The following is a 24278-nucleotide window of genomic DNA, read 5'->3' as shown; positions in this document are numbered from 1 at the left end:
CATTATGCATTCAACTGGACTATTTTAGTGACAAGGTTACATAAAACATGATGTATGTCATTTCAATGTATAAAGGTGGACCTTTATAGTTGCTTACTGAAGTGGAATACATGTTTAGTTAGAAGTTTAACTGTTAAGAATTGTTTACTATATAGCTAAACATCTTTAATGCCTTCATTTCTTATTTTTGCTGTGATATATTTGTTAAATGGCGTACTGTTAGACTCTAATATATACTTACTCTGTTGCTTTTCTGAAAAAATACAATATATGATAATGATCAAGTAAACAAAAAAGGTGAAACACTAAAATTGTGTCATAAAATCAATTTAAAAATAAAAGACGAATTGACAATATATGTAAACTTATTTCTGGTGATAAGTTGATTCATAAAGGATCATGCGACATCTTTTTTGTATTAGTTTGGAACAATCTTCTTTCAGCTACATTATAAATGTTTCTATGTCAAATGAAATTAAATGTCTACTCCTCTACTCTATGGATTTTTTTACGAACGTGCAGTTTAATTCCTCTGCTTAACCCTAGAAAAAGTAACAAACTATCCTGGAATATAAGCATTCATCCTTCTTTGAATATGCTTGTTTCGTTGATTTTAAAGTAGTTTGTATTTTAGACACCACATTAGGTGCGGCATTTTAAAGATCTTTAATTATTCATTATTAATGTTTTTCGTGTCTATAGAATGATATAATGAAATTAAATACCTTTTTCGTGTATTTTGCTGAATAAAGGGGTACTTACTCAGAAATAATCTCTGTACTGAAATTAAAATAAGTGCAAAATTATAGAGATTTTCTTAATTTAAACAATGTTATGATACAGATTACAGTATCATGAACACAACATTAAAGCAAATTTTGCTTTGGAAATATTAAAAGTTTAAAATTCAAATCAAATTTGAGAAAAAAGCTGTTGAAAAACATATTTACTTCGTGAAATATTCGATATTCTAAACAAGATACAAAGTAAATGACTATGAATCCTATCACAAAAAAAAGAGAAAGCCTTAGAACAAAATAAGATGCATCACCAAGATACATTATTGAAGCATCACATTTTTATGCCATTTTGGCATTTAAACGTACAAAGGAATATGCGTGTGGTTCCTTTGAGTCTTCTAGTTTTTATTATAAATTTGTTTGGAAAAAGATAGACGTTGAGAATGAAAAAAATATGAAATAGGTGTTTTGGCAATCATAATCATTCGGTTGTCCATAAATAAACCGTCTGTACTTTAATATAAAAAAAAATATCATATGGACTCTTAAAAAATTAAGAATTTATCTGCAGTCTCCTTTTCGTTAGCAAATCAAAATAAGTCTTATACTGGAAGAAATAATCGCTGCCTAAAATGAAAGCATCTACAGGTTTTTGTTATTTGTTTAGTTCGTGTTGATTGTTTACATACTGACTTGCCATATTTTTTGTTTATTTGGTTTGTATGAAATCAAATAATTTCATGATATTAAACTCGGTAGCTGATAATCACACAAACTATGCTTCGGAGCGAACTCAAAACTTTACTTTTATACAAGCCTGCCTCTTATTGAACAACGCATTTACACTTAATGCGCATACATGCTTTGTTATTTTGATTATCAATGTCTATTATATAGACGTCGGGACAAACGACATAACTAATACCTAACTTAAGTAACAGGCTTATAAGACGTTTCACGCAACTTCTCACTATTGAAAATCTTTAATATTCGTCGAATACTAGTTTTCGAGTATGTACTGTTCGGGGAAAACGACGAATTTCAATACTCGATAATATTAGATACTTGGTATTGTCAAGTGACCTAACCAAAACAATCATATATAAAGAATTATCACAAACATGGAAATGTTTTATCAAATCTAATATATGAATCCAAAGTGCTATACATTTGAATAAGATATTTTTTTTTTAGAAGAAAGCCAATCAAATTTGTTCAAAATTTTTCCATCGTCCATAAAAAATGCGTTATACATCCCGTATTTTCATGTGGTATATAATTTATTTATTTCCCGAAATTTTGTTTTACCCATTCTCACTTGTAAATGTTCAATCTTAAATAGAGCCTGATATATCTTCCTGTTGGATATTCTGAAATCTGATAACATGCTGTTACTGTCTTTAAAATGTATTCAATCTAATAATCTTTAATTGATATCTGTATTTAAGTATTATATTTTATATTGATAATTGCTCTTGAAAATACTCTTGAGTAAAAATGCTATCACACTTACTTGCAATCACAGCATCTATATTTGTATTTGGTAGCTGTCAATGTGTCTCTATAAAAATAAATATCACACGATTAATAAGATTCAAAAGGAGAAAGCTCGATCGCTCATTACATGTCGTTTCCCTCAACAGTACACACAGTGAATTAACTAAACAAATTCAAGACGAAATGGCTGCCAAAAAAAAACTTAATAGTAATGTGCATGTACATATGTTAAAAACGAAAGCCAATAATTCAAAACCGATAATAACGTACGTGCTAAGTTTCTTAAAGATGTACGAGACACCGACAATTTATGATACGCAAAAACAGATAAATAGTCCTTCTATTGTTAGGTTTGATTGTGAACTAGTTATCAAAACTACTAAATATTCTAATTGAAGGTAACATATGCATACACTGTCGATAGGTCTCTTTAGATAAATTTGTGGACATGAACATTGCTATTTCTTTCATAACTTAATAATGGTTGGGTTCGAAACGCTTCTTATGACAAACCCAAACACCAATGATAAATATTTGAGATAGAAATGTGTATATTGACGTAGATTTTGATCTTTTAAACTTCATCAAATAAGTATTTCTTCACTGATGATGGAAGCTGCAATAAATTACCTATAAAACAATATTATACGGTATAAAAAGTATAACCAAACCTGGAAAAAAGCTTCAAAGCTATGCTCGATGACGGTACTTTGATTTAAAACTATTTCAGATGTGAAGTTTTACATGTTTGATATGAAAAAAAAAGTTAGTTAAAACAATATCCGCAATATTCTGTAACTGCCAAATTACTGAGCTTGTGAGCTGATTTTACTTTCGAGGACTTTCTACCCACAAGAAACGGAATCGACTCATTGGTAGCAATCACATTGAAATTTCAGCATGTTTAAGGTATTTGCATCGACGGTCAAGATGGGAATACATACCTTTCATTTCTTTGTAGTCGCGTGTCCGCATCTTTTCTGAGAAAAAAAAAACAACATTTTTTCATCTTCTAGTTATAGTTTGTGAACCATTGTCTTATTTCTATACTTCCAAACATACAAAACCTGTTAAGACTGCTTTCAGACATACGCTGTCGTTATAAATGCATTAAATGGTTTTCTTACTGTTTATACATACTAGTTATTAAACTCTTTTGATTCGCGACTGACCCAGAAATAATAGAGTGCTAAATATATCATTGTATGATCTTGTCTCGAGTCGGGCACTTAATCAGTGGTTGTCTTAAGTTGAGTGTGGTATCGTTCTTACAAATAGACTGATGTCCAATCTTTTGGAGTTTTTGATAAAGTTAGTTCCCATACTCGGGGCGCTGTTCACCGTTTCAACTGATCAATATGGTGTGTACACTTGTATATTATAACACAATGTAAGTTGACTATTAGATGTATTTTGTTTATTTTGATTTGTTCGGTCATGTCCGCTTGGCATAAGCCATATGTGTCATTTTATACATGTATATCAATTTTAACTTCCATACTGTCTATTAATTCATTGGTACTTTGTTATTAAATTGTCCCTACTCTCTTATGGTCTTTTTTTCATTTGTTTTCGTCGGTTACTGTCGCCTTGGAATACACTAAATGTCTAATCTTATTCATTTACACAAACCCCAACTTCTAGAGTGGGTATTCATTCAGTGGAATTTTAAAGTCAAGCATACTATATCTACCGTGTTGAATAAATCTACATAAAACAGTTTTAGGTATAATGTTTCAGAAACAATCACATGTATGAATGTATTGAATCCCTTGCTGACAATATGCATCTTGTACAATTATTCATTGTTGATTATGTAAGTTAATTATTTTCATAATTGACTAGTTTAACAGAATTCAAATTATCTCTTCATTACAAGCCATTTGATGCTTGACTCGTTAATATATTTAAATAAATGTTTATCTTCAATTAGAAAAAGAAAGAATTACCTAATTGTTGATTCCCTTGTATCAACTTCCTGTTTGGTGTTTGAACCTCTAATAAATGTGTGATTCCTGGTCGATATTGTTTGTAAATGGGATGTTTTACATTCATCACAAAACCACTGTTGGCATAGCTCACAGTAATTATCGCCAGGTACTCCGACACATTTATCGCACGTTCTAGAAATAGCCTTGGCCATTTTGTGATTTGGTTTTGTTTACAGGTAGGTATAACATTTCAAATATCGATTGGTTTTGAAAAGGTTATAAACTTCCGGGTTATTTAATTCATATCTTTGGAGATATGTAAAAACGATGTTGACAAAGCTTAAGATTAGGTGATATTTCCATAGTCAAGTTAATACTACTGACAATAGTTTTAAAGTAAACGACTTTGTTTATTTTATATCAAAGACATACATATTGAGGAAATGCATATAGTCTATTTCAAAAGACAAAAACAATATGCATTAATGCAGCCTTCTTACTGATATTTTGTTTTTTAGTTTTAATTGCATGTATATGTTGAAGAGGGGGGACGTTGAAAGGGAATAACAATGGCGGCCTTATATAACTGATGAAAGTAATCTATATATTAGATATTCCAGAATTCGCAATTTTAATTATGCAATTCGTTGAGAAAGTGGGGCGACCGATACCAAAGTCGAAAATAGACGGACAATGTTAAAAAAAAAAACCATGCGACAACCAACAGTATACAAACCACAACATAGACGATGCTAGTGTAAGTACAAACCCAGTGATAAGTCTAAGTCGGTAGGTCACATTCGGTGAAAGGGGGACGGGATTGTGATAACGACGATTGGAACATATCCGATGTCATCTGTGAAACCGATATACCATAACGATCAACCAACTCGTGATGGCGGCCGTAAAATGTTCGAAAGAATGAATTTCACATCACCACTAGGAAGTCTTGGTTTAATAGCTTCTTTGTGAGCAGCAAACCTCTATCAAGAAAATCACGAAAGGAAACGTAAGCCCTGGAATATCGTATCAACTGTGAGATGTATACTCGATATGCAGGCACTGCTGGAATTTTTGCAAAATCGTAATGGAAAGTTCATAATTGGAAAGCAGAAATCGTCTCTTCTGTCTTAAGTTTTTGTTCTAAATCGACCCTCAATCTCAATTTCAAGATGTAAGTCAAGAATTTGTGAATTGCTTGCCAAAGACTTGAAACATCATTTGTCAAACATCTTTTATAGAGGCTTTCTTTAATTGTATGTAATAACAAGGTTAGTCACGGGTTTTCGGATGTAGATAATATGTTTTAACGAATAAAACAAAGTTTAGTCTGAATTAAAAATCTATGATTCAATGCATATCAAAGGTTGCAACCTGAATGACTGAGAAGATGTAATTGCTCTTCGAACCTTTCAAAAACAAATATGTCTTTGTTTAAGCTTATGATCAATTTAAGATTATTTTGAATTTGTTACGTCCTATTAGAGATTTCCAATAAAATGACATTACTCGACATAACCAACCTATCTGACCGTATCTCGGCCTATTGCATTGAAGGCTGACGGAGGGGAGCATATACTGCATGAATTTTTGGCTTGTTGAATACACAAACTTTGTTGGAAAAGATGCTATTTAAATATTAGCACAAACTACTATTTTAATTCTTTACATATTTTGTTATTAAATTTGGGATAATTTTATTGACAACAACCTTTAAAGGGAATAATTAATTCGGTTACCGGTAAGGAAATGCACAGATCATTAATTCGTCATTTCACTTGACCCATATAAATATCTCTCAAACGATGAATTCTTAAAGCTACTAAAACAAAATTAAGTTTGAAAAAATTAAATTAATGGAATCTGAAGCGAGATCATATTCTCATTTTTGTTTTAAAAGTTATAAGATTAAAACAAGAGTTTCAAACACGCCGGAATGTAAAAGGTGTACACGACTTGCTTCTGCTTTTTTTTTTCGCATACTTCTATAATTTATTTCAAAATACTTTTGTCAAAGGTAAAAATTCAGATCACTGATGCATCTTTCTGATAGTACATTGTGACTTTTCCGTAGAATTTTATCAAATGGAATTGAGGAGGACGCATCTTCAAGAAAAAATATTATTACAATTTACTGAATCAGTTAATTTTTTTATATCTTGTCTTTATGGATTCTAGGATTCTAGGATTACTACACATTACCTGTATATATATAAGTATACTTAGTGCCTATAGAAACACAACTCATCATTTTCAAGCCCCCTTCTTACATGTCTTAGCCCCATTTAAATTACAATACTAACACAGTATGTTTATGGCTCTATGCATTCTGGAAACGTCTGGTTACCTGATACTTTTCCAGTTAAGAAATTTGTGATTAGCTTCCATAGGGGTATAAATCAAAACTCCAAATGCTCTGAAAATTGATAATCTAGCAGACTGTACATTTTTTTAATTACCTCTGCAACGGAGGTGTGGCGGTTCATTATGGTTGAACTTTGCCATGTTAACATTACAAATTATATAATTATACTATAAGTATGATATATAAACTTAACATAACCAATGATCCATGAAAGAAATACTGTCAAGCAAATAATGCCAAGGTCAGAAAAACCAAGCCAGACAGACATGTGCACCTTACTATCATTGCCTATCCCAAATATAGCTGATCTGTTAATTGATTATAGCTTGTATAGTATACAACAAACACAGTGGAGGATCCAGAAATTTTCATAAGTGGGGGCCCACTGACTGCCTGAGGAGGGTCCCGCTCTGGTCAAGCTTCAGTGATTCCCTATATAATCAACCAAATTTTTCCCAGAAAAGGGGGGGCCTGGGCCCCCTGCCCCCCTAAATCCGCCTCTGCAAACAGACCAAAATATGAAACTTATTATTGACTAATGAACCATGAATATCAGGTCATGGTCAGATGAACCCTGCCCAGACAAGACAAACATGGCCTAATTCATGATGGCAGTAATTGTTTAATCTTGGTCAAGCTATTTTGATAATTTTCCTCAAACTACAAGCATAACGCATGGGAATATTAATATGAAATAAGAATTGAAATCTTAGGAAATCCAGAATATAAAATTCTATTCTCATAAATTTACATGGACTGAAAATGGGTAAACAAATCTAACTACATGCCTATTCCATACATGTATATATATCAGATTAACTTTTCCCTTGATCTGTTGATTGATAGTGTTTTCTTATTTTGTCAGTTTGCATGGACTCCTTTTTAAATTTGCACAGGATTCGGCATTTTTTTTATACAATTTTGACAGCAAATACTGTAACAAATACATACCAGTTACATGTTATGTACTGTAGCTATAGGGTCTCCTCTACATGTATATCTAATCAAGTCATTCATTTCATTGAAACATATAACATGTATAACTTCACTTCCACTTACATCTGGGGAGCTAATTCTGAAAATTTAAATTCCAGTGATGATTAAAAATATAAGACTTGAACCTGATCATGCTGATGAACTGTTTTCCACATTAAAAAAATTGCAATACAAGTAAAAATTCATTTAGATATATGTCAAATTCACACAGGCAATTGTTGTAAATAAATGTTGATAGTGTCCACATGAGGACACAGATGATGCCCCCGCTTGCATATCATATAGTTATAAAGGGACATAACTGAAGAACGGTAAAAGTGACGCTACCCAAATTTGAACTTGATCTGAGTTTTGTTGTAATAAGCGTTGTGTGTAAGTCTCATAACATTTAGTTGAGGCTAACTTAAGTAGAGAACAGAAACTAAAAATTCAGCAATTTTTCTATTTGTAAACACGCATAACTCTAGAACGGTTGTGTATAAGTTTTTGAACATTTGGGGCAAGTATGGACACAACATTCAAGCTTGATACAGCTCTGAATTTGGATTGTGATTAAATATTTGACACAGCATAGGTTTCTGACACAGAATGAATGTGGTCAAAGAACTTAAAAAATTTTTATTTACCTATTATGGTCCAATATCTAAAATCTAAATACATACACGATTAGATTCAGCATATCAAAGAACCCCAAGAATTAAATTTTTGTTAAAATCAAACTTAGTTTCTTTTTGGACCCTTTGGACCTTAATGTAGACTAATTTGAAAAAGGGACCAAAAATTAAGAATCTAAATACATGGTTAAATTCAGCATATCAAAGAACCCCAATATTTCAATTTTGTGATGAAATCAAACCATATCATTATTATTTGCTTTAATATATAAATAGAAAATAACCAACTTTAAATGGAAAATTTTAAAGAAAAAAAAAAGGAAAAAAGGAAAAAAAAAAAGAACCCCCCCCCCCAATTTTTTGAAACCCCTTATGATTCATCACCCCCAAACTCAATCCCAGCCTTCCCTTTGTGGTATGGTACCTTGCAGTAAAATGTCAGAGAGATCCATACACTTGAACACAAGTTATTGTCTGGAAACTGTAGAAATGCTTGTTTTTTTGGCCCCAAGTTCCTAAACGTTTAAGGCAATTACCCCCAAACTCAAACCCAGCTTTCCCTTTGTGATATGGAACCTTGTAGAACAATTTCATAAAGATCCATACACTTACACACAAGTTATTGTCCTGAAACTAGAAAAAATGCTTGTTTTTTGCCTTTTTTTGCCCCTAATTCCTAATATTTTGAGGCAATTACCCCCAAAATCAATCCCAGCCTTCCCTTTGTAGTATGGTACTTTGCAGTACGATTTCAGGGAGATCCATACACTTGAACACAAGTTATTGTCTGGAAACTAGAACAAGAAGCTGTCAGAGTGACAGCAAACAGGATTTTCCTGCAGAGGTCGAACCCTGAACAGTTGAGCAAGTATGGACACTACATTTAAGATTAAAACAGCTCTGAATTTGGATTGTGATTGAATATTTGACTCAGCATAGGTTTGTGACACAAAATAAATGTGGTTTAAGAACTGAAATACTTGAAATTGGACATTTAAATACCTATTATGGTCCAGTATCAAAAATCTAAGTACATATTAGAATCAGCATATCAAAGAACCCAAAGAATTCAACTTTTGATGAAATCAGACAAAAGTTTGATTTAAGACCCTTTGGACCTCAATGTGGACCAATTTGATAAAGGAGCCCACAATCCAAAATCTCTCAATACATGGTTAGATTCAGCATTTCAAAGAACCCCAATAATAATTTTTTTGTTGAATCAAACAAAGTTTAATTTTGTACCATGATTTGGACCAACTTGAAGACTGGGCCCAAAAATCTAATATTTAAATACAGGTTTAGATTCAGCACTTGAAAGAACCTATATATATTTAATTTATGTTGAAATGAAACACAGGTTAATTTTATCCGTAATATTTTCTGTGCAAAGGGAAATAACTCAAACTGGATAAATAGTTCTCTAAAATAAGATATGATGCAATTTATCAAATTATAATCAATAATATAATAACAACAACAAGTGATTACTAAGTTCTCTAAAATTAGATATGATTTAACACTCAAACATTGCTAGAATCAACATATCAAAGAACCAAAGAATTCAAATTTTGATGAAATTAATATAAAGTGTAATTTAGGACCCTTTGGACCTCAATGTGGTATTATCTTATTAATAATGAAAAGAAATACAGGTTTAGATTAAGCATTTCAAAGAACCCTATGTATATTCAATTTATGTTGAAATCAAACACAGTTTAATTTTGGACCCCAATTTGAACTAACTTGAAAACTGGGCCCAAAATCAGAAATCTAAATATATGTTTATTAATAGACAATATATGCTTAGTTTTTAAAGGAGTTTACTTCATAAAAAAAAATATATATATAGCATTCAGAAAATTAGTTTTTACAGAATAACAACAAACTTGCCACAAAATTCTACAAACAATTTACCAAAGAAAAGAAGAAAAAAATCCAAAATTTTATTTATCATTAATACAATGTCATTTGAAAATCTATAAAACTTATCAGTAACAAGTAATAATTGTAACAGAATGCTGTTACGAAGTCTCCCAAACAAAACTCCAATAATTCGTCATTCCCATTGTCGCTTGACATTGGGCAATGTCCAGTACAAATTGGATTATGATATGCATTAGTGAAGCCTATGGATTGACCCTGTATGTCATTCAAATCTTCTTGAAATTACGAACAGGAATTTATATGGTTTTGGTGTGGAGATCTCGACCGTTTACAAGTTCTCAAAAGGGGGGGGGGGGGGGTGATCCCCAGGGGACTCTTCTTTCATTTCGTATGATTTGTTTTTTGTCCTGTACAAGAATATATATGGTTTAATAGTAGGGATCTTGACCGTTTACAAGTTCTTAAACAGGAGGGGGTGACCCCATGGGACTCGCCTTATATTTCATTTGATTTGTTTTATGGTCCCATACAAGAATATATATGGTTTCCGAATGGGGATCTTGACCGTTTACAAGTTTTCAAAAAGAAGGGGGGTGAGGGTTACCCCATGGGATTTCCCCTTAATTTCATTTGATTTGTTTTATTGTCCCATTCAAGAATATATATGGTTTAGGGGTGGGGATCTAGACCGTTTACAAGTTATCTAAAAGAAGGGGGATGGGGGTGACCCCCATGTACTTCCCCTATATTTTATTTGATTTGTTTTATTGCATACAAGAATATATATGGTTCAGGGGTGGGGATCTCGACCGTTTACAAGTTCTCAAACAGGAGGGGGTGGGGGTGACCCCAGGGGACTCACCTTTAATTTTTTATTTGATTTGTTTTATTGTCCCATACAAGAATATATATAGTTTCAGGGTGTGGATCTTGACCGTTTACAAGTTTTCAAAAAGAAAGGGGGTGGGGGTGACCCCCATGGACTTCCCCTCTATTTCATTTGATTTGTGTTATTGTCCCATACAAGAATATATATGGTTTAGGGGTGGGGATCTCGACGGTTTCAAGTTCTTAAACAGGAGGGGGTGGGGTGACCCCAGGGGACTCGCCTTGTATTTAATTTTATTTGTTTTATTGTCCCATACAGGAATATATATGGTTTCGGGGTGGAGATTTTGACCGTTTACAAGTTTTCATAAAAAAGGGGGTCCGGGTGACCCCAGGGGACTCCCCCTCAATTTCATTTGATTTGTTTTATTGTCCCATTCAAGAATATATATAGTTTAAGGGTGGGGATCTCGACTGTTTACAAGTTATCAAAAAGAAGGGGGGTGGGGGTGACCCCCATGGACTTCCCCTATATATCATTTGATTTGTTTTATTGTCCCATTCAAGAATATATATGGTTTAGGGGTGGGGATCTCGACGGTTTCAAGTTCTTAAACAGGATGGGGTGGAGTGACCCCAGGGGACTCGCCTTTTATTTCATTAGATTTGTGTTACTGTCCAATAGAACAATATATATGGTTTCGGGGTGGGGATCTTGACCGTTTTCAAGTTTTCAAAAAGACGGGTGTGGGGTGACCCCCAGGGACTTCCCTTATATTTCATTTGATTTGTGTTATTGTCCCGTACAAGAATACATATGGTTTAGGGATTAGGATCTCGACCGTCTACAAGTTCTCAAACAGGAGGGGGTGGGGGTGACCCAAGGGGACTCGCCTTTTATTTCATTTGATTTGTTTTGTTGTCACATACATGAATATATATGGTTTCAGGGTTTGGATCTTGACCATTTACAAGTTTTCAAAAAGTAGGGGGGTGGGGGTAAACCCGGGGACTCCCCAAATATTTCATTTGATTTGTTTTATTGTCCCATACAAGAATATATATGGTTTAGGGGTGGGGATCTCAACTGTTTACAAGATAAAAGCACATTCTCAAATTGAAAGGGAGTGGGGGTAAGAATATATATGGTTTAGGGAGACTTAATTATCTACAAAATGTCTAATAATGAACAGTAAATTTCAAATTTCATTTATACAGTCCTACTAGTAAATTTCAAACTTTATATATAGTCCTACAGATCTTATCAGGAAACAGAAAATTTTCAAATAAAGCTGTCACTCCAATGATATTACATGTATATGCTAAGATATAACCCAGATCTAATTAATAATTAATACTGTAATTAACTTTAAAATGTCTAATAATATAGCTTATATTCATTACCACTTAGGAAATAGATATTTTTCAAATAAATCTGTCACACCAATTTTTATTATGAGATAAGACATTATGCTTAGTCATAAAAAAGATAACAAGAGTAAAATATTTAAAAATTCCACTTTTGGATATTAGAAATGGCGATAACTCACAAAGGAGATATACTAATATCTTGAAAATTGAACTAGACCTTCATTAAGTCCCAGGATACAACATATCTAAATTTGAAAACAAAATTTTAAAGCGTTTTCATGTTATTGTGCTGACACTGTTTGGCAGCCGCCCGTAGGCCCGCCCAGCCGCCCGCCGTACATCACCATTTTAATAACCGATATTACCTTCGAAAATCCGGTTAAAAATGCTTATTTTTAGCCCCTTTTTGGCCCCTTATTCCTAAATGTTTTGGGCAATTACCCCCAAACTCAATTCCAGCTTTCCCTTTGTGATATGGAACCTTATAGTACAATTTCAGAAAGATCCATACACTTATACACAAGTTATTGTCATGAAACTAGAAAATTGCTTGTTTTTTTGCCCCTTTTTAGGCCCCTAATTTCTTAAATTTTGAGGCATTTACCCCCAAAATCAATCCCAGCACTCCCTTTGTGATATGGAACCTTGTGGTACAATGTCAGAGAGATCCATACACTAACACACAAGTTATTGTCTGGAAGTTACAAAAATGCTTATTTTTGGCCCCTAATTCCTTAACTGTTGGTACCATAACCCACAAAATCAATCCCAACCTTCCTTTTGTCGTATCGAACCTTATGGTAAAATTTCATAGAGATCCATTCACTTGAACTAAAGTTATTGTGCGAAAACCAATGTGTCTTCGAACGACGACGCCAACGTCATACATTGTACCATGAACGACCGCAAATTTTTAAAATTTTTTGCGATCGTATAAAAAAGAAAGTGAAAAACTGATTGTTTGCGTGAATTTTTCTAAGTCCAAGGACTATAGCTCTGCAAAAGTTATTTTTTCTGAACAGAATACATATGTGAACTTGTCATAATGTATGCGTATCTATATATTATTTTTTATAATAATAATGTTTGTTTGCTACAGTATATGCCCTTCTGGGGCCCTAATTTGGTGAATAAAAACATTCTATTCTATTCTATATATAAGGGCGAGGGTTTGGATTCCCCTAACATGTTTAATCCTGCCACATTCTGTATATATGTGCCGGTCCCAAGTCAGGATAATTAATATTAATTCAGTGGTTGTCCTTTGTTGCTTTGTTACATATTTGTTTTTAGCGTTCATTTTTTGTACATTGATTATGCCATTAGTTTTCTTGTTTGAATGTTTTACATTTGTGATTTTTGGGCCTTTTATAGCTGGGTATGTGGTATGGGCTTTGCTCATTGTTGAAGGCTGTACAGTGACCTGTAGCTGTCTCATTGGCAATCATTCCACATCTTCTTTTTTATACTGTATCGTCTTGTTGTCGTTATTGATTCATACCATTTGTAGTTTTCTGTAATCTAAATATGCTGGAATAAAAAAAATTGACACAATTCAAGTCAATTGTCATGATTGTGTTGCTTCTGATATGACGTTAAATCTAATGTCAAAGTGAGGTACAGCCACGTGACCAGTATTAGAGTGTACATTTTGTACAACAGATTAGGTATTTGATCTGGCTTTCAGTTACTGCTAGCAAGTCCGGAAACTTGTCAGTGATTGTCTTGTGTCATGTATGTGATAACTGTAAGTCAGCCAAGTGTTTTGTATAACTTTTGAGTTAATCATAGATAAGATTGTAATAAGTATGGTTTGAATCAGACACAAATAAAAAAAGAATTGACAAGTTTATATTGTATAAGACTCAGTCAGAATTTGACATATCCATCTCCATTATTCATAAATAATTTTTAATCTGCCATTATCTGGGAAGTTGCGACATTTAAAGAATTCGATATGAGAAACCAAATCATGAATGCGTCTTAAAACATTTAAGTATCCATATGAACATTGAAAAATTATAAGCAGGTAATGAACTAATAAGTTGGTAGTTTAACTTTAGTTCAAATTGTAAAAAAAAATCGATAGCTTAACAGTTAAGACCCCTTGACTTCGTGAATAACAGAATGCAAGCTACGTTACTGTATACAAATTATAAAATATCTTACAACGCAACTGGAATTTGAAATTAGATGCGTTAGGTCCTATGGGGCGAACGTGTATAAAAATTATTTGGGAGCGAACGGACACGATACCAAAATCGAAGATGAAAACCATTCTCATTCAGTCATTGCAGATTTCTGTTTATTCCTGCACTATTAAATCATTTGTTTGAGTTACCTGTAGTACATCCTCGAGTATTCATTGATTCATAGCTCCTTGGTATTGTTTGTCTTGTTAAATTAACTGAAACAAGTACTGTTGTTGACAATCGGCTGACGGCGTTCTTTTCTTTAAGACGCCTCATAATCTGTATCTTTCAAGCGTTTTAAAAAAACCCGACTCCGGACGAGAGATTCACGGATATTGTCCTGACCTGATGTTCAAAGTATTTCTCCATGTGAAAAGTGGAAAATAGATACCTGCTAGTTCCCCGATTCCTACTATACAAATCCTTGGAACAAATAACAAATTAGTTTGTTAATAAGCATCCTTTACATAGGAGCACCTCCACATGGAGCTGTTAGTTAATTAAACCCTTACAACAATTTAATATATATATTTATAAAATATAATAAATATAATTTCAATTATGACTGTGATTTCATTGTGTAAAAGAATATATATATATATATATCTATACAAAAGTAAAATGTTTAACCTTAATTCAATGAGAAAGCCTTGTCTAATTGGCAATCATTTACCACACATTTATTAAAGCTTAATTTTAGAATGTAAGTTTTTTAAATAATAAAGTGTAAATGTAACCATTCATTTTTTTCTGAATAAAAACATTAATCTAAGAATACAGGGACAATTGTTTTAAAATGTGTCGCAGTGCAACAATTGATCATGTCATCTTTCAATTTCAAAGATTATAAACAAAATTTGCTTCTTGTATAGATGTCATATTATAAAAAGCAATACAAAAAATTTTATACTGCACTTTCAATATACTTACAAAATTGATAAACATTCAAATTTAAATTTATTGACAAAATTTAGTACATATAAAATTCTTTTCTGTATACTTACTAGTTTTTATTCATATGTCCTAATGTTAAACTTATGTGCGATTCAATGCTCACAATTTATCTTGACTTATAAGTTTGAGGAAAAGTTTTATGCACAGTAAAAAAGGGAGATAACTCATGTTTGGAAGTTAATGATATATATATATATATTATCCTTTTTTTTTCTTAGCAATTATGGGAAGTAAAGAATCTATTACAGTAACAGTAATCTATTTCATAAGTTGGAGTTACCTCCCACATTTTTTAAAAGTATAAAAGTAAAGAAGACATAAGATGTGTGAAAGTAATTAAATTTACTAATTAATAATTATAGAAATATTACTAGTAAATCAATTAGTCCATCAATATAATATAGGCATCTAGAAATTTGAAATAAGAGATACACATGTATACAAAATTCCATCCTTAGTGACTCTACTAGAGAAAAATATAAACAGTGATAGAAAATATAATTCAATATAATTCAAAACCAACATGTTTTTGTAGTTGCATCTAACCCACTATCAAGGGAGATAATTCATGCTTAACAAAAAGATAAATATTTATCATTTACAATGATTGCATGTATGTCCCAAATATGTAAACCTTGAGACACAAAGAATAACAGTTTTGAAATGATTCAATTTTGCAAAAAGAAAATTGGAATGAATAATAGTATGTGTAAAATTCAGGTGAATTTGTTTCCCATGTTACAAAAATTTAACTCAATAAAGTTAAATTTCTCTTATGAATTCATGGTTTAATTCAGATAAAATGAAACATAATATTTTCACATGAGTTTTGATTCATGTTAATTTCATGTGAAATTGTTCACGTGAATTTAACGTGAAATTTTTTATGTGAATATATCATGAAATATTCATATGAATTTAACATGAAATATTCACATGAATTTAACGTGAAATATTCACGTAAATTTCACATGAAATATTCATGTGAATTTCATCTGGAAATAGAATTATTCAAATTAAATTAAGATTTTCATGGAATATATGATACATATAATACAAGGTATTAGAGGTTGCCAAAATTTTGATTTTCAGTTATTTTTTTCTAACTTAGACACCATTTATATTTTTTCACGTGAAATTCATGTGAAAATTTAACGTGAATTTCAAGTAAAATTCACGTGAAATGAGATTCACGTGAAATTCACGTGAGCAAAATTTGGCTGTGTACAATGCTGAGCGCCAGATGCGCGTGTTGTCTACAAAAGACTTACCAGTGACACTCGAATTTAAAGGTGAGTTATCAATGAGGTAATATTAATGTATGTCGACAGTTTGTTCACAGATGTCATTAAAAATTATTGTTTTTTTAAACTAGGCTATTTCAGTGAAAGAACTAATATGGATGTTTTTAAAGATAATTTGTTTGTTGTTTGTTGTTTCATGTTACCATTTTTCTCAGCGTAAGTCTAAAGACCTTTTTTTTGCAAATATTTTGCAACTTAAGAAGTGCATAGTACTGTTTGAAAATGCAAATATTGTTGAAAACGGTGTAACTCATAAATTAGATATGGATAGGTGTGCAAAAAAAACATCTTAATTTTTTTCTGCATGTAACAATCCAGCTAAATATTATATAACGGATTCCCTCGAACTAAAAAAAGTAAAAACTATATTCACACCTAATTCATTGTGCTTAATACTATTATATTATATAAGCATTTTAATTTTTTTTCATAATTCAAGTGGTGTTGTAAAAATTTGTCCCTACAATTCTCTTATTTTATTACTGTGATTCGTTAAATTGGCGTAGTTTTGGTACGTTCTACAAAATAAATAACATTCTGGTTCATTCAGACTCCAAAAAATATTGTCTTATGATATATTATCCTAAGGATAAAACAATTATGATTACGATCTTTGAAATTATGTCCAGGGAAGGACCAGTTAACGTACGGAATTTTGATTTTATATTGACAATATTTCATAGTTTGATACATGTAGTTATAAAATCTCGAATCGTTAAAATGAGGATTTCCATCGTTATATGTGTCTATATTGAAACAATATTTCATTAAAACATTAACGGTACATGTACCTAAATTATTGCACCAGCTGCGCATTGTGACAAATAATGTCTCTTTAATGATGCTCGAGGCCCAAATATTGAAAAAAATTACAAAACGTATTAATTGATTGCTATGAAAGTGTTTGTAATTAAAGGGAAGTTATATGAATATATATATTGGAGAATGACATCATTAAAGTATGTACAACAAACGAACACAATATAAATAGTTACAGTTATATTCGTCAACTATAAACTGGGGCAGGGGCCCGGGGGAGGGAAGGAGGGAAGTTGCGAACTATGTTTGTGTGTACAACTTTTAAGCAAACAATCAAGAAATTGAATATATTTTTTTCTAATATTAAAGAGGACACTTACTTCCTTCTAGACTTTTAAAATAAATCGAATATTTCATTTGATTGATAGATGAAATACTTTAACACCTTTCAAAATATGTAATGAGAAATGAATACAAAAAAATGTGTAATAATGCAGGCAAACATTATTTGATGAATGCAGCTTTCACGGTTATACATATACTTTCATGGACAATCTGTTAAAGAATCTAGATAAAAAAATTACAATGCTATGGCGGAGGAGTTCTCTACGGGCTTTGATTATGAAATATTGTCATGGACACTTTATGGACAGTATTCCACGGTACAATATTGTCAGGGACAGTATTCGATAGTAAAATATTGTCATGGACTGAGACATGGAAACTACTTCACAATGGAATATTGTCCCGATCAATTAGACAAAATTTTACAGCGAAGATCACTATTTCAAAATGACAAAATGTTAAGAACATTATTTACAGTATTTCAATATCAAATATTGTCTGCAGGCAACAACTCATAAGGAACATTATTTAATGTTGCATTTGACTTTTGAACATTTCTAGAAAATGTCAAACTACATTTTACTAACAACTGTATTTTCCGACTAAACAATATGGAGTTACCTTTTATCGAGAATTTTCCTTATGTTTCTTTCCCCAACCAGTGATATATGCAAGTTTTTTTGGGGTCCCTTTTGATAACAAGAATGGATCACATGATATTGAACGAGATCCACATTTATTGATGGATGTTGTCTGATGCTATTGTCTATATTTTGGCAATCACATTTTATTATTGGAGGAAAACAGAGTGATCAGAGAGAACTGCCGTGATTTGGCAGGAAAAGTTGAAATCCCTGTCAATGAAGGTCTGAGTCAACCATACCTTGCCGAAACATGGTTTGAACTCATAACTTCAATGTTTACATGTTAGGAATCACTGAAGATGAAGTACTTAGACCACTTGAGCACCGAGGCCTCATACGTACGCTTTAAAATGTTTTTTTTTCTTGTAGGACCTAAGAAAAATGCACATAAAGCAACGGAATTTATCATAAAAATGTTTGTAGAATTAAATACTGACCCTGATCGGATCATCTATTCATACACAGTTTGTTTATTAGGTAATTAATTGTTTTAATCTAAATAAGAAACAACAATTAAATCGTCGACTTAATTTGTTCATGTTTAAAGTGAAACATTGCTGATACGTTTTTAAGGTGTCTAAATCAGCCATTTATACAATACAATACAAAAGAGAGGCAAAATATACCAAAGGGACATTCAAACTCATAAGTCGGAAACAAACTGACAATGCTGTGGCAAAATAAACGAAAAAAGACGATACGAAACCTTCCGAAATATTACTTTAACAGAAATTTGCATATTTTGATATTTTGTCTATTATGATAATTGATTGTCATTATTGTCATTGTTAACATTACTGAGGATATTTTACTTTTCATTACAGATTCAGAGAACGTAAGATTTGTAAACATTACTAAGGATATTTTACTTTCCATTACAGATTCAGAGAATGTAAGATTTGTAGGATCGCCTATTAAAGATATGGTAATGCACCAAAATTTAAGGAATTACAAGACATCTACATGTTGTTGCTTTGATAATTTTTCTTTGTATTAGATTGAACTATCAACAGTTTATACTTAAAAGTGATCTGAATAGGGCCAGCATAAATGTTTATTCAGATTTGCAATACACAATGTATGCGCTGTGCACTGTGTCACTGCCTTCTTTGTCCCCAATACAGATAATAAGAAAGAAAAAGGTCGTCTTGTATGCATTGTTGAACCTGTACCATATTAAATCACGATGGTCTATAACACGACAATAACAGTTTTAAAGGTTGGTTCAAATAAGGTTGATAGAATAAATAACATTTGCATAAAATATATAGGTATATGCAAATTGGATAGCAATCCGATGATATAAAAACCAAAATGTATATATAGGTTTAGCGCATGGTTTTACACAAGAGCTCGTACAGCGTACCAAGGTCTTATTCTGACCGATTCGAACTGACTTGTGAATACATAATTGTTGTGATAAGAGAAGTTTTTAATGTGTAGCTGAATTTTTCAAAGCTGTATACATTCCCATTTGTAACTCTTCATTTGTTACTATTCATGGATGTGACCCAAGTTTAGTCGTTTAATAATTAATGTTATAACGAATATAGTAACATATGTCTTTAGTGCGTTTAAAAAATGATAGTATAGTTGATCCTCACCGTTATAAGAAAAAATAATCATGTACGTTTACCAGATGTGTCTATACTAACAATTGGTTTTATTTATAGAAATACAAGTGTTTGATTTCGGAGGCAATAGTCTTCACTGATTTTTCAAGACGAATGCCATAATATCATTCGAAATTTTTTTTCTAGTTTTATCAAAATACTTATACCTAAAAACCAAATTGGTAAACACTATACTCTAGTCACGTTCGATTCGATAATAATTCACCCTGACATTCAGTTCTAAAATAACACATAGTTTTTTTCACTCTCTTGAAAAAAAAACTTCTTTTTTTTTTTCAAAATCTAATATTAATATATGAGCGATCTACCGAATAAGACCTATTACCTGGTGTACTAACAGGAACAACACGACGGGTGCCACATGTGGAGCAGGATCTGCTTACCCTTCCGGAGCACCTGAGATCACTCCCAGCTTTTGGTGGGGTTCGTGTTGCTCAGTCTTTAGTTTTCTATGTTGTGTTTTGTGTACTATTGTTTGTCTGTTGGTCTTTTTCTTTTTCAGCCATGGCGTTGTCAGTTTATTTTCAGCTTATAAGTTTGAATCTCCCTTTGGTATCTTTCGCCTCTCTTTTACAGCATTATCTTTGATATACTACATAAGTGGGCCAAATATAACCGGATATATAAAGAAATACTCTGATATTTAATACAAACTCAACACATCATGTTTAACCTCCAGCCTACTTCCTTTTTATATACATAAACAAATCGTCTTATCCTGCAATCAGTCAACTGTTGTACAAATAACAGGTACACGAATAAATTTATGCTTTATTTGTACTTGTACAAATAACGTCTCCAGTTACTCCGCTCCCATGTTGAGCATACGGTAATGTGAATATTTCTTTTTTGGTAACAGTTCATGTTGGGTTCCTTTCTTAGGTCCGCGTTTAAACTATTTCGCTTTCTTTGAAAAATCAGAGACAACTATATAGTTTCAAACAACCGAACTTTCGTGTGCCGGGAGTAAATTACAGGATAAAACAATGTGTACATTGTCGGAAATATAAAATGTATTTGTACTCGCTACGAAACAAGAGAAAAGCTCGGTGAGACTCGCTTTCCGTCCTGTTTCTTAAGCTCGTACAAATAAATTTCATATTTATCAACAATATACATATATTCTATATGTATTAGTGCATTACTCGAGCATGGGGCCACGTATAAATTGTGACATAACATTGATGTGTTGACCACACAAATGTTGTACAAAACAATCACATATACCTGGGTGATATTTTTGTAGATATGAATCTAAAACATAAGTTTAGCAAAGGTAGACTCTATTTGTCAAATGTTGATGGACCTGCAAAGAGCAGTCGGTTTAACTAACAAATGTATAATCGGCACTAGATGAATGTCTAATATGTGTTTCCTCGTCACTAGTAGGACCTCTGTAAACCTGGTCGTTCGAAATTTGTATGCATACGCCAATGGCGTCATTTTAATTGGAGATAATTCGTGGACAAATAAAAAGACCAAAGAGTTATTCGCCGATAAATAAAACGATATTTCATCGCACATTATAATATTCAAGGTATTTCGCCATTCCTAGCATTTAAGTACACTAATTTATATTAGTTCATATTGATCCTGTATGAATCTGCATGCAATCGTTTTGTTCCCAGTAAGCTTCTAGTGGTTAAATCAAATCATTGGTAAATAATTTTCATATTGATCCTGTATTGCCGTTTTCTTGCCATCTTATTGTGTGTACGCCTCAATCCAATACAGCTAACCCCGACACAATACGACGGAACTTGCACAAAGTAAAGAATAAATATGAAAATTATTTATTTATTATTCCAATAGGATAAATAAAGTAATATAAATCATCATAAAAATATATGCGGTTGATGAAAATATGGTTTTGTTTTAACTAATTTATTTTAAAATGTCAAGTAAATCATTGGAGGAGACTATTACTGCTATAGAAACAACATCTCTTCTGGTAAATTAAATAGAAAAATAAATATTTTACACAAAAACAATTAAATTATTCATATGATGACCTTCATTGATGGTTGGCCTAAAAACACTGTCACTCTGTATTCAAATAGCCATTTAATCTTGGGTTGCTATATGGTTCTATGTGTTTCCTTTATAAGCATGCCAACGGTTCTTCCCATACCTTTAATAACATATGATGAAAAATTTATACATTAGAATACTGAACACAGGATATTTTCTAATAGACACCACTCACCACTTAAATGACGGTCAAAATTGTTGTTTTCAATATTCGATGCTGATTAATTGAAAATGACAGATATGCAAGAATTTTTAAACGTTAAACAAACACCACCACGACACCACATTCTGTTATTTTTAATTTTGATATGTTCACTACAGGTAAAACAACTAAAACAACTGATAAGATTTTTCCCTAAATGTCCTGCACCAAGTCCGGAATATGGCAGTTGTTATCAGACAGTCCGTTTCTCTGTATGTTGGCGTTTGTTTTTTTTTTTTTTTTTTTTTTTTTTTTTTTTTTTTTTTTTTTTTTGCAGTTCAGTGTTTCTGTTGTTCCGTTGTTTTCCTCTTATAGTTGATGTGTTTCCCTCGGTTTTGGTTTGTAACCCGGATTGGTTTTCGTTTAATCGATTTATGGCTATTGAACAGCGATATACTACTGTTGCCTTTATTTGTCGGAAAGGGCGTTCGCATTGTTTGTTTCAATTGTGTAGAGGACTAGGAATAAGTTTTTTTTTCCTCTTAGCTGATTTTGTTTTTTGTTTTACTTTGAAATGAGGAAATACTTACGAGAGACACTCACTGTTATTGCACGCTCTGAAAAATATTCAGTAGAGATATCTATCAAACAGTCATCCAGGGATAAATATATTTGATATTTTTAGTATATGGAAACAGCTATAATACAAAATAAAGCGTATTTTTCTGATGGACATGCATTTTTGTCTCCCTCATATCCATACATAATCGATCAAAAGATCAATCTGTGTTTAACAAAACAAATATTTACCGTTCAGGATACCTCAGTACACGTTAGACGGTTTGTTTCAAAGTCAGAAAGACGCAATTTCAATATTAATATGTTTTCAGAGTGCATCATTCGTGTAATCGAACACAATTCATTTTGTTAAATCAGTTTAAAATGTTTAAGGTTCTATTACTACTTTTACCGACTAATTTACAATTACAACTATGTATATTTTACTTAACCTGCCATCGGTCTATAAATGATATGTGGCATACAATGACAATATTTCAGAAAAAAGTTATGATAATGGTAATGCAAAAAGACAAAGAAAAAAAACCTAGGTCGTGCGTCGCGTGTGCTTTTCTGGATCGACCTCCATGAGGGACGCATCCCAATATATGCAAATGCATATGAATGTATGTGAGAAAAGATATCATAAGAATTGTCAAACACAGACGACACCATAATTTAAATGAAAACACACGATGATGTGACGTTGAATGAATTGAGAGGATACGGTAATCATGTCGACGTGCATGGTCATATATCGTTGTGGTTTTCCCCCGTTTTCTGTTTATTTCTGTACGTTTGTGCAGACAAACAACCTATCATTTCATATATATTTATTATAAAATAATTCTCGTTAACCACTACAAATTACTGAAAAAGTATGAATACGACATATTGCAATTAAAATAAAAACCTTAAGCATGGCAACTGCTTGTTGGTCTCCAAGACAACTGATTTATGTGAAATGATATTTGTATTGTGCTTGTTTTTTATTACATATTAATCTCGAGAGATCGCATGATAGTTATATTTGTTACTTACATCATCAAACATTGTCCTCTAAAATATAAGATAAGAAAAATTATTAGTTTAGGAAATGTTTTGAAACATGTCTAACTGTGATTTGTATAACAAAAATCACCGTAATCTCGTACTATAAACTTAGAAATGTTTGATTTAACAAAAGACAAAAATTCGAGATAATCATTGGGTTTCAGCAAATGGTGCATACAAATAATTATATCAAAACTTAAAGTATGAGTTTGCCAATGTACATAATAAACAAACCACAATAATTTCTAAATTAACATTAATACAATACAGTTGAACAAAAAATATGTTTATTTACGTTGGTGCGAATTTACAGATTGGAGCGTGAAAATAATATTTACAAAAAAAAATATTTGACAAAACATGGTTCAATAAGAATTTTCATTTTTTAACAACTAAATATAAAATCCGAACAACTCATATGTAATGTCATCAG

At 31.9% G+C, this 24278-nt stretch overlaps 1 protein-coding gene and 1 long non-coding RNA gene across 2 annotated transcripts; both read right to left on the bottom strand.

The window, feature by feature from the left end:
* Positions 1-237: 237 nt before the first annotated feature.
* Positions 238-4398, bottom strand: LOC127714070 (uncharacterized). Its single transcript, XM_052220016.1, has 5 exons — positions 4187-4398; positions 3182-3217; positions 2254-2301; positions 763-780; positions 238-253 (listed from the first exon to the last, which is right to left on the bottom strand). Exons 1-5 carry the CDS (start codon positions 4378-4380, stop codon positions 238-240), a joined length of 312 nt encoding a protein of 103 aa, XP_052075976.1. The 5' UTR covers positions 4381-4398.
* Positions 4399-21887: 17489 nt separating this feature from the next.
* LOC127714375 (uncharacterized) lies at positions 21888-24001 on the bottom strand. The gene is made up of 3 exons (XR_007987709.1): positions 23834-24001; positions 22825-22851; positions 21888-22192 (listed from the first exon to the last, which is right to left on the bottom strand). It is a non-coding gene; the product is annotated as an uncharacterized LOC127714375 (long non-coding RNA).
* Between the last annotated feature and the right edge of the window lie 277 nt (positions 24002-24278).

The sequence above is a fragment of the Mytilus californianus genome, unplaced genomic scaffold (assembly GCF_021869535.1).
Source record: "Mytilus californianus isolate M0D057914Y unplaced genomic scaffold, xbMytCali1.0.p SCAF_9, whole genome shotgun sequence".
NCBI lineage: Eukaryota > Metazoa > Mollusca > Bivalvia > Mytilida > Mytilidae > Mytilus > Mytilus californianus.
Note: the sequence above shows the minus strand (reverse complement) of the source record. Positions and strands in the feature narration are given on the sequence as shown.